The sequence below is a fragment of the Myxocyprinus asiaticus genome, chromosome 21 (assembly GCF_019703515.2).
Source record: "Myxocyprinus asiaticus isolate MX2 ecotype Aquarium Trade chromosome 21, UBuf_Myxa_2, whole genome shotgun sequence".
NCBI classification, from domain to species: domain Eukaryota; kingdom Metazoa; phylum Chordata; class Actinopteri; order Cypriniformes; family Catostomidae; genus Myxocyprinus; species Myxocyprinus asiaticus.
Window position 1 is genome coordinate 17,917,682 of NC_059364.1, and position 12,258 is coordinate 17,929,939.

The 12,258-nt window shown below is 36.1% G+C and overlaps 1 protein-coding gene across 3 annotated transcripts in view; it reads right to left on the bottom strand.

The window, feature by feature from the left end:
* The window catches only part of arhgap22 (Rho GTPase activating protein 22), a 50,763-nt gene that overhangs the window by 19,057 nt on the left and 19,448 nt on the right, over positions 1-12,258 (bottom strand). The window contains exon 1 of one of the 3 annotated variants that reach the window (XM_051648225.1): positions 8,808-9,114. The exons of the other annotated variants lie outside the window; for them this stretch is intronic. Coding sequence (XP_051504185.1) covers positions 8,808-8,859 — 52 coding nt within the window. The 5' untranslated portion in view covers positions 8,860-9,114. Of the gene's footprint in view, positions 1-8,807; positions 9,115-12,258 lie in introns of those variants that run through there. 3 annotated transcript variants of the gene reach the window in all.

Consider the following 12,258-nt stretch of genomic DNA (forward strand, 5'->3'; position numbering starts at 1 on the left):
GTGTTTTTTTTTCTTTACAAGTATAATTTGTTAATTTGTATATATATATATATATATATATATAATTTTATCAAAGAAAAGGTGGCTACTTTACCTTTAACATGTTTTTAGTGATTACAGAATTACCACACTACTGTACTTCCATTTGTGTTATTGTACAGTTTTGATGACTGTACTATTATTCTAACATGTGAAAAATTTTAATAATTAAGAATGAGTACGTGTGTTAGAACTTTTTACTCATAATGTACTGTATGTATGAAACATTTGTGTCCTATTATTAATAAGCATTTGTTATTATTTGCTATAACTGAACTATAACAACAAGAGAAGGGTGAAGAAATGTTGGGGGAAAGCATGAAATACAGATGAATTCCTGCTGTTAAACAACATTTACCAATGAATGGAATATTCTGAGCAATTTTTAATTTGATTTACTTATAAACTTTACTCGCATTTGTACTCATTTACGTGATTTACAATAGAATTGTGTCATGCTCACTTTTTTGATTGTATCGTTGGCTCCAACGCAGTTTGAACTAGCACTACTGAATGAGGGTTCAAGGATGCATATGTTGTGGTGACTATGCTCACGTCATTTGAGGCACCAGCAGTCAGCCAGTGCTTTACATTTTTCATTGTGCACACTCACAAGGCCAAATAGAAGGTCTGGAATCACTCTACATTCACAACATGGTCTAATATCGCCTACTGAATTCCCAGTGTTTTAGATGGCCTTGACATCCCTTATCTGCTGCCCAAAGCTGGGCTAAACTGCTCTCATCAACATTATCTCAGCAGCATGCATACAGTTTTCCCTCTAAGGACAATGATTTTACTATGACATTCAGCATATTTCCACGGGGAGGTCATGGCTATGAACTATTTATAAAGAAGAAGGACTGAACAGTGAAGTGCATGTTTAACATTCCACTAGTGCAAAGAACCAAACAATGTCATGCCTTGCTGCCCACCCTTTAATACATGATGCATTGTTGAAGATAAAAACATATTTGGGAGTTTCTTCTCTTGGAGAGTTTTTGCTCTGGAGGGAGACCAAATTTACAATGATCTCAAGTAATAAGCTTGATATATGAGATAATTCAACAACTGACATTAAGTAGGAAAAAGTAGGCCTACATTTTTAGTAATCTTGAATATAATAATGCATGTCTTTTTAATGGCTGCAAATTCATAAGTGTTATATGTTGCTCATTTAGGATAAGTAACCATTCCAGTCATTTGCAACCATCAAGAAACAAGAATCATTCTAATATATGGATAAAAGTTTAATAAAACTGGTGTGAATGCCACATAATTAAAATGCCAACCCTTCATTTTTTATTTGCACCTATTAGATCAATACTGAAAAGCTTGTAATGAGTGTGATTTCTGTGCTACTAGCATCATTAAATGGAATTAAAAAACAAAATGGCTGTTTTAAAACAGGTTTCTACTGAACACTTATTTTTGGGAAGGCTGGGGAAAAAAAGAAAGTATTTAAAAAAATAAATAAATTATATCACCTTTAACCTCAGGCGACCCTGGGTATTTAGGCTTTTTCATTAAGTTAAGGGGTGATGTAGACTCACAACATCAACTATTGGAGAAAAATATTTTCTGTGCTCCCACAAGTAATCCATTTTGGTCTATTCTTCTCAGTAGCTTCAATGCAAACCGAAGGTTAAGAGACAAAACACGGCAGCGTGGAGCACAATAAGGTGAATACGCAACAGAGCATGTGAGTGAAGCGGAGCGGTGTGACACTCCGCTCAATAACCCGCTCCATGCACGAGCGCTCCGCTCAGCCGCTCACGGCCCAATCAGACGCTCCGCTCAAGTACCGCTCACGCTCACCGGTAAAAAAGCGTTCGCTCAAATCCTGCTCCGACATGAAATTTCTCTGTAGTATACTTGGTTTCAAGCATGTACACAGGGGGTAGCTACAGTGGCCCAAGCAACTGCCCCTTTGCCCACATGGGTTGAGGTGCCCCTCTGGGTGAAATATAGACTATAGGCCAACATTTATTAAATTATCAAATGATTAGTAATGTACACATCTGAAATTATGTGATTGTATTTTTGTGTTTTAGTATATAAAATCTCGTTGTTTATTTTAGACTGGTTTACAACGGCTGTTAGATAATCGGGTGAACCAGACCTTCCTTATCATTTGTAATCAGTCAAATATTTCTCTGTTAGCACATATGTCATCAACATCTTCAAATAATACCTTAAAAACATTTCAATTCTAAATTACCATTATTTACTTTAAACAAGTCATCAAACATGCCTCTACAAGTGATAAAACATTGCATACTCGCACACGTGCAAATTTGCTCTTTTCAGTTTAAACTGGACCTGAGAGACACAACCGACCCAGAAAACCACAATCTTTTCAACTTTAAAGTTTGTTCAAGTCGTTTATGTCAATAATGAAAACATGGACTGGTACCAGGAAAAATATTGCGGTAAAAGTTAAATTCATAATTGTTTTCAGTTGTCTCCACAGAATGATTACATATTTGCTACATTAATAGTTTCTGATTTAATGCTATCATACTTCGGGTCTGTAAATTAAAATGAGCAATTTCTCATCCTAAGATTGTGTTCAGTTTTAAAGGGCGTATTAATTTATCCAGAAAAGAGCAGTGAATGTTTTTCTCTTTTTCAGTGTTGTTGCTTTATTAATATTCCCTACAATTTTATATGTAGGAATCAAATGCAATATAAAGGACTGTGGTTATTTATATAATAATTTTTATATTAGTAGATAGCATGTGCCCCCTTTGTTTTTCCTTGATATTTTTAAAGTATAATAAAGTGAATCTGGACTTTATATGCATCAAACAATCATGTGTTGAGCATGCACTCTTTATATGTACAGCAGGGTTTAACCATGGATTTAACAAATAAAACATATTTGTCCTGCATAAAGTGAGATTTTGTCCAATATATATACATTAGATGAAATGTTTTCATGTTTCATGTTTAATGATCCTAAAACAAATAAAAATAATTTAATTCACAAATTACACTGCCTTCGTTTAAGAAAAGTGTTTTTTTTTCTTCCTAATGTACAATCATTAATAGATTGTTTTCTCTGCACATGAATGCAGCAAGCGATGTCGAAGATGTTATCTGCAACCACTAATCTAGAATAATTTTTTTTACGTTTCACTTCTCGTTAAGGTGTGGATTTGGCTTTGGGAAACTAACCAGCAGTTATGTGCCACTTTATCCCAAAGCAGAAATTGAAAACTGGTCGATTAAGTGAGATTATTCCGCTATGAAATTCTCTATGCAAAACGGAAATTTTTCCAATCAAATGATCAGTTGTACAATGGAGATATAAAAGCAGAATGCACCGCCTGCAAATTAGGACACACTGATCCGCAAGATCATACATGTTTATTCGTTTTTATGTGTGTGTTCGCCAGGATTCAAGGAAAAATGCTTTGCCAATATACAGTATTATTAAGCTTACATATTCAACTGAGGGCGCTCTAACGTTCGCAACCCCGCAGAACCGGCCTGTATCTAGCTGGCAGCTGCACTGATATGATGGCAAAACAATATTATTGAATAGTAGTGTAGTCTACTAGCTCACATTTTGCGATGTTCGCGTAGCACATCCTCATGCTCTCTGGCAATGTGACACGTACGACTCCAAAAGGAATATTTGCTAATTCTCACGGTCTCTCCACACTCACTTTTGATTTCCTCATTCTTAGCTTTGATTTATCGTTTGCATTTATTTAGGTTATAAGGTTTGCAAATTCACTAATACAATGTTTGAGCTCCATAACCTCAGGCCTATTGCTTATTTTGCAGATTCCCAAACCATCATACCACAAAGCGCATTCTGGGTTGAGCGAGCGGCACTGAGCGGCCTGAGTGAGCGGAGCGGAGTCTTCAAAAAGGCGCTCTCCGCTTAGGTGGAATTATCACCGCTCACGCAACGTATAATTTCAATTCATTTAAACCAACTGATCTCAGTTTAGGAGACTGTGCTGTCAGTAAAGGGTTAAACGCATGCACAGAGTCATGTGACAAAACAACATGGCGCCGACCACAGCAGAGTTTGTCTTTGGGAGAAACGGCAACAAAAATACATTTGGAAAGAACCCTAATTAAGTTTTTACATTTAAACATGTTTGAGTCAAAAGAGCAGCGTCTCTAGTTTCATCTGATATTCCATTTTTTTAAATTTGAGTGATTTATTGGGAAACGCCATTCTGTTTCGCACAATGTACACTAATGTGTACTTTGGCAAATTTTTTCCTAAAACATCCTATATTTACTGTGCATTATCACATTGAGAGTTAATGGGTTCATCCAACAGCTGAAAATGAAGCTGGCCATTATTTTGAATCAGAATTACCTATTAATTTCTGATGTAATGTCTGCATTGTTTCAAAAACACTCCTGGAAACATAATAAACCATTTTCATTAAAAAAAAAAAAAAAAAAATTACTTTCTATAAGTTGGTATTATTTAAAATTTCACAACTTAGTTCTGCTGTCCACATATGTTGCCATGAATATTTAGGAAAACTATTTGCTCAAGATTTTTTTTTTTTTTTTTTTGCATGTTTATTAGGTGCTACAAGTTACAAATCAAAAAGAGAATGGAAAATCCACACAGTAGTTACACTCGGTTAAAATCATAACCACTATTTTTGAATACTAAAATGCATGGGTCTGTTAAATAACTGGAACTTGTTTTGCATTTCCAATCTAATGATCACTGAACTGCAACTTATTCACAGTGTGAATAACAAAGTAAAATCACACTAAGGGCTCAGTCAGCAGCTTTCAGGTGTAATCTGCAGCATATCTTCCTCATGTATCAGAGAGAGGGAGGCAGAGAGAAGCCTGGGGCACATTGTGTGGTTTGGCCAGCAGTAGACTGGGAGGACATCCAGCACAACAGGCCTAAGGCTTTTAGATGAAGACCTTTATTTCTGATCCAGCACTTTACAGACACTCTTGCCTTGAGAGGTAAAAGTCCTTACCTTTTAAAGAAATTGCACTGAAAAATCTGAAACCAGGATAAAGCTCAGTCACACTTTGACAAACGTTAACATTATATGTAATGTAATGCTTGCATTAACGAACATTATTCAATTATATGTAATGCTTAACAGATCATTAGTTATGAACATTCAAATAATTATCAAAGGTTTTTCATATATATTTTCAAATATAGGCCTACGTAAGGGAAAATGTAAGCCTAGAGTCAGCCAGTCTTCATATTTTATCGCAAAAATAACCAAGATCTTGACGCGACTGACTGTATATATTATTACACTGCTACTTAGCAAATTAATAAATAAATGGGCAGTGAGTATTGATTTGAGTTGAAATTATTTTATTATGTGAGAAGAGACCACAGATTGATAGAGAGACATTAAACTAGCATAGTTTAAGAGACTGGTTGCCAGGGACAATGGTCAATTAAACTGTTTAGCAGTCATATATTAATTTTGATCAATAATTGATCACAGAATGCTGCGATTGACCAATCAGAATCAAACATTCCACACTGAAAAAAATGGTAACATAAAATTGTTACCTCAAGGATCTATTTCTACCTAATCAAACCGATAAAAAATACATTTGTTGTTGTAACCATATTGGTCAGGTTGATTTAGTCAGATTAAATAACATTTTTGACAAGAATAAAACCAGTTAATGTAGATGTTAACACATAAAGTAAATTTTTTAGGTTACCCGACAAAACAATTACAGTTACAGTGTAATAATAATGTTTAATGCACATAACTACAGATTTGTTAAGCATTATATAATGTTTATTAATGACTTATTGATGAAACGTAATACAAAGAACCTGAAGTTCTTTGCCCATGTTCAGACTTAATGTGCAATCAATTTCAGTGTGGCCACAAAACAGCCTCATCTTCTTCTTGGCAAAATCTAACCAACCGTTAATTGCTAACACAATGGGTGTCAATTGTGTTTAAATTATTTATGTAGAGCAATTTTGTGATTACTCTAAAACTCTAAATCTATGTTACAAAACAATGTTCTCCAAACATCTGCCAGTTGCAACCTCTTATCAATCCCATTGGTTTAGCTCTTACTGTAAGGCTGCTGTCTCTGGTTCTGATTATTGGAGGTTTTCTCTCTGAGGCAGCAGAAGGATGCTGCTCTGTGGTGAGTCTGTACTTCCCTGAATAACCCTCATGATTCCCTCATAAAATCAGCTGACTCCCAATGGTTCCCTATCATCTGATAGCCATTAGTTCTTCCTGTGTGGCACGGTCCACAGCTCTCTTTCTTACATACCACAATTAATGGACACTATACTAAACAAGAGAATTACGTCATATAAAAAGTGCTTTAATACAGTGGATCAAGCAACTGGAGATCATGCAAAGGTATAAACATAAAGACATGTACATGTGGGTAGTCATTTTAGGGTAATTGATAACACTCTAAAATCAGACCCTCGTATTTCTATGGTGTAGTTTAAATTGTTTCTATTTTAGTAAGTGGTTGTATTCAAAAAAACATCAAATGTTCAGACTTCAAAAATGCAAATTCAAAAATGTTGTGCTTCCTCAAGCACCTCCACATGTGTCTTCAAACAATGATTAATAGGACAGTGATTTTTTTGAGGAAAACATTTCAATAGTGAGTTTTAGATAACATTTTATCTAACAAAACAAGGATATTTTGCTTTACCCAGGATTTCACAACAAAGTATTAGATTCAGGAAGTGTTGATTTGCTGGGAAATGCAAGGATCATTCTGTACATCTAGACATCATTGGTCTATGAATGCTATGGGGGTGTAAAAAATATTGTACGATATGATGCTCACGGTTCAATACCATATGTATCGTACGATACATAAACAAACACATTATAGTGTAATTAAAACCAAGCAGCACAACACTGAGAGCTGAGAAACAGTCTCCTCCACGGAGAGGCGGCGATGAGTGCTCACAGGACAAAAGAGCAACAGATCTGTAGTACATAGGTGAGAAGATCAATGGGAAATGGCAAGTACATTGTAGCGTTACAGCTTGTCGAATTTGTTTAACAACGGTGTCATAAAGTAATAATGCCGGTCAATGTTATATGCAAACGTGAAACTGGGGGAAGAGGCCAAAAAATTACGTGTGCCGATTGTTTTTTGCTCAAGCCGCTAAATAATATTGGATTATGTACATAGGCGCAGTACAGTAAAACCAGAGGTCAGGTTCCTCTCAAGTTTTTTTTTTTTTTACTACTAAATAAAAGTGAAAGATGTTTTTTCCTGCAATAGTCACTTTAGCTTTCTCTCTGGGGGCTTTAAGACATTAACAAATGATTTTCTACAAAGCTGCTTTGAAACGATGTGTACTGTGAAAAGTACTATACAAATATAAATGACTTACTTGAGTAGACAAACTAATTTTTCTAAATAAAAACATGAAAATTGTGAGTTTATATGAGTTTTGCTCATTACAATCAATCAAAATAAATGCATTACTGTTGTTTAAGTTACTTTATTATAGAGCTCTACTTTTTGTTGCCAATGTCAGACACTGTTGTGTCATTTATGGCTTAAAAAACATGTATGTTGAATCCTTGATTACGTTTGAGCGAAACATTTGTGGGCACTGTTTTCGTTTATTTTATTTTATCGTATCTTATCGTATCATGAAATTTGTTTCGTTGCATGCCTAATGGTTATGTCTACATGACACACATGAGTATTTAAACAGGAAACTAGGGACAGCATAGATATAGTGGCCACTAAAGTATTACTTTTGGACACTTACTGTAAGTATTTTTTTAAATACTTTTAAATTCACAATGTCCAAATGTCACTGCATGAAATACAAAATATAAATTCAAGTTTCCTCTGTAAACAAATTGTCCTAGAGCTTTTCTGAGAACTAACTCCATTTTTTTCCCCCCATATACTTTTAAGTAACTGATGTCAAGGGTATTTTTCTGAGGATGTTTGATGTCAGTTCCCCTCAAGTTCACACAGGTTTCCTAGCACATTTACCACAGTTGGTTTTTCATTTTGAACAATATATCTATTGATTTATCATTTGAAACCTAGCTCACTTGTCAAATGTTTTCCTTTTTGAAAGTGTGTTTGTGCTATATTTCTTATAACTGCCACTGGGTTAGATATTTTTTAAATAATGCAAAGACGTTAATACATTTTTAAGTCCAAATACTTTCTGGGCACACTGTATAACAGTTGAGTTTACCAGTGTTATAGAATCTGACTGTTACATTTGTGGAACAAATTTTGACTAACAGAAGACCAAGAAAAAATAGCCGTATCATTTACACCATAACCATTCAGGAATTGACTTCATAATCTGAAGATAGAATCAAACTGAGCATTTAAAGTGTTAAAAGTGTCAGTTTCAGATCAGAGAGTAGATGAACTTGAGAACACCTTTTAGCATAGCTCAGGCAAAATTACAGGCCTTCACATTCATGCAAGACTACCTCACCAGCAGCAGTTCCACTCCTTACAGCCCGTTCCAAAAATACATGGCTCACAAAGCCGCAGCTTCCTGGATCTGTTTCATGAATTTGACACTCCAGATGTTCCAGACCTTACAAGCAGCAGCTGGATCCACAATAGATGATTTGCAGGTTCAAGAACAAAACTGCCATCATCCATAAATTCCTATCCTCCAATAAATGCAGCACTGTACTTTCACAACTGTAAATCTGTCTCACATATCGATTGCTTTTATACTGACTATATAAATTGAACTGTGCTATCAATATTCACCAAGCTCTATGAGGAAAGTGTTTCCTTACCCTTAGCGTGAACAGATCGGTGCTCCTGCAGCTTGCGGCAACTGAGCCCCATGCTGGCACACGGGAGCCAAAGAGGGCAGTGCTACAGCTGTGCCATACTAGTTACATCTCTGGCCCTCCTGGAAGATGAATATGCAACATAGGTGTGTGCCAGTGGAATTCGATGGCAGATCAGAAAGAGGGGAGAATGAGTAGAGAAAGTGTGTATGTAAGAGGAAAAGAAAGAAAGAGAGAGGGGAGAAAAGAGTAGAAAAAGAAAGAGTGGGAAAAGAGATAAAGAGAGAGAGAGAGAAAGGCAGAGAGAGAGAGAGAGAGAGAGAGAGAGACAAAGTGTGTATGAAGGAAAGGGAGAAAGAACCCATAGAACCCCACAGTACCATCACAACCCAACCCGAAACCCGAAAAACAAGTCCTCCGTCTGCTTTATTCATTCATTTAAAAAGAAGCTCTTGTGTTGTTGCTTTTTTTCAAACTTTTCTGTTCCCCGCCCCCCTGGTCTGTCAGACTCGCCCTCTCTCACCCTCATGAGTGGAGCCACCACAGAGCTCATCTTTGCCAAACACTGCAAACATCCCCCAAACACAAACAGACCCGGCTAATCAATCTGTGTGTGTGCCTGTGTGTGTGGTGGGGGTTGAGGTGACTTCACGTGGGGGCGGTTTAACATTTCTGTAAGCCTGACTCACAAATCTCTGCTTGCTGCCTGGATCTTTTCCCCCATTAAATCTAACGGCTTATTAATTAAACCTTCCCCTCTTTGAAGAAATTTTTGCAGACCACAAGGGCCTTTGTGTGTGTGTGTGTGTGTGTGTGTGTGTGTGTGTGTGTGTGTGTGTGTGTGCATGTTACACAGTTGCTTTTATTGCAGATTGCCAAAAGGGTTTAGATCAGAGCTTTTAATGTACCAAACTGCAATGTTCACAAACCGTGATACTTCTCCAGCATACTGTCAGCTGTAAGGACATGCTTGAATCAGACCTCCACCGTGCGGCCACACTCCAGTCTCCAGTCATGCTTTTGTGTCAAAAGCAGGGGTAAATAAAGCTATTGTTTGAGTCTGATATCTCGTGCCAGTCAAGTGAAAAAATCGGGATTTATGAAAAGCAGGTTTAGTTTCATGGGCTGTGCGTACATCACAAAACTTAATTTACTTAGAGAGGCACATGTGATCCACCTTGCAAAAGGATGACAATAATAATATAAAAGGTCAAGAGGTAAGGTACTACTGAAGAAAGCTACTGTAGGAATAGCATATGAAAAAAAAAAAAAACGTAGATCAAGGAGGAGGCCATTGTTCAATCCCTATAACTAATGCACACTTCATGCACTTCAATCTCACTCAGCCGAAGCTGCTAAGACATCACTTTTGTTTGCCCTTTTTAAGAACTATTCTTTCTCTTCCACTAAGAAGTGTGTACAGACAAACAAAGACAGGGGATTTGGCCTTTATCTAGTTTTAATCTTAATTTCAATAATATAGGTTGCAAGACCACCAAGAGGCAACAGGTTTTTTTTTTTTTTTTTTGTACACTGTTAGTTCCAAATAACCGATGACACATCAAAATAATTTAAGCTCTGTGACAAAGAAAAAGACCTTTTCTCAGATGTTACTCTTAAAATTCCTTAGGAGAAATCAAACTAGACCCAATTGTTTTGAGTAAATTAAAATAGCGGCATTTTTGCTAAATTATATTAAGTGGTTAATTTTATGTACTACGTCGGTTCCAAGTAGGGATGGGCATTTAGAGTAATATTGTTGTTGAGAACTCTAACACATAAAAAAAACGAGTAATTGATTATTTGAAATTTAGAATTTAAGTTTTTTTATGAAAAAATTAGCACTATGCATAAACAGCAAGATCTAGATAAAACAAAAACAAAAATGCACTCACACATAGAATCATACTTTCCAAGTCTTCAATCACTTACAACCACTTTAAATAATGGCAGGCAAAGCACAAAGGAAAATCAAATTGCAATATTTGAGTAGTGTTTTTACTAGTCGAATTTTTAAAGCTGCTCGATTAATAAATTACTTGTGCACCCTAGTTCCGAAAAAACGTATTTTCTCCCAAACAGATGAGGTTTTTAAGGTTAATGCTCTATTGAGTTTTAAATTAACAAAATCTTCCTCCCTACCCTAAACCTTAAACCTCACCAATAGTGTCATAAAAAGCAAATGTGAGATAAAAAACTAAACTGCTGAACCAACCACATTATTTTGTGGTGCTTCTATGACACTTCAGATTTACGTGACGACTCGCTCTTCAGGACTCGTGCCCTGGCCCTTTGCATCACAAGTGCCATGCTCTCTCAGTTGAGTATCCACACAAGTTGATAACACTTGAACAAGCTTGAAAATGTTGTTGATTATGTGATGCAAAGGTTAAAATGTATTGCCATACAAGACATGTGCTATAGTAGAAGTGTTTAGATGTCATAAGATAGCATTGTGAGAGGAATAGTGTGAGAAGTGTTTATGAACTGATAATCTGCCGTTTTAGTCTTAAATTTGAGTGAAAGTGAATGAAAGTCATTGTTTTTGTTGTGCCTCTTGTTTCATTTCACCAGGAAACTGCTGCGATACGTACAACAATCCACGTAAAAATCATTTTGCTTAAGATTCTACTTTGGTGCCAGCATAAAATCATAGCTTTAGAGAATTAAAGTTAATTATGACTAAGGGCTTAGAGTCTCAGGAAAGAATACAAACACCATGGCCCTGAATGCCAAGTGAAGCCACGTGTCAGTCGGTTGAACTTTTATGCTCAGGTTTGATTGCTGTGGCAGCATCTTGTGATATTTACATGTTGTAAATGAAAGAATTCCCTCATCAGTTATTTTACAACAAAGAGGGGAGAGAGTCCAACTGTTGCTAGGCATAAAATATCCCTGTAAATAGGCAAAGAAGACAACATAATTTCACTACAACATTTTCAAAACTATAACCTAAATGTAAATCTAAGCATAAAGAAATAGATGTCAACAACAGCATAGGTCCAAACTTGACTCAATGGAATAATTCACCAAGTTTCATAATGCAAAAAGATGTTTTATATTGCATTTCTACTGCAGTTCAAGAAAAACAATGTACAAACATAACTGAAACAGTCCATTTCTAATGGCCCAGCTTCAAATCACTGCGTTACTCTTGCAGGCATAAAAAAACTTCATCAAAATTAGCAGAGGGCAGCAGCTGGCATGATCTAACATCACCTGAGCAAACAGAAGTGTCTCTAGTGATGAACACTTATGAACCTGACACTGGCCGGCTGCCATACTGCCAGCAGGGCATGAATAAGGCAACCAATAGGCTAACAGATAAGTGGAGAAAAAAGACCAGCTGTCAGTGAAATCTTATGTGGGATTTTCTAATATTGGGTGTATTTTCATATTCTAACAGTCACTGATTTTACTCCTGGGTTTAAAGATGGGCAACTGTCACTAAAAT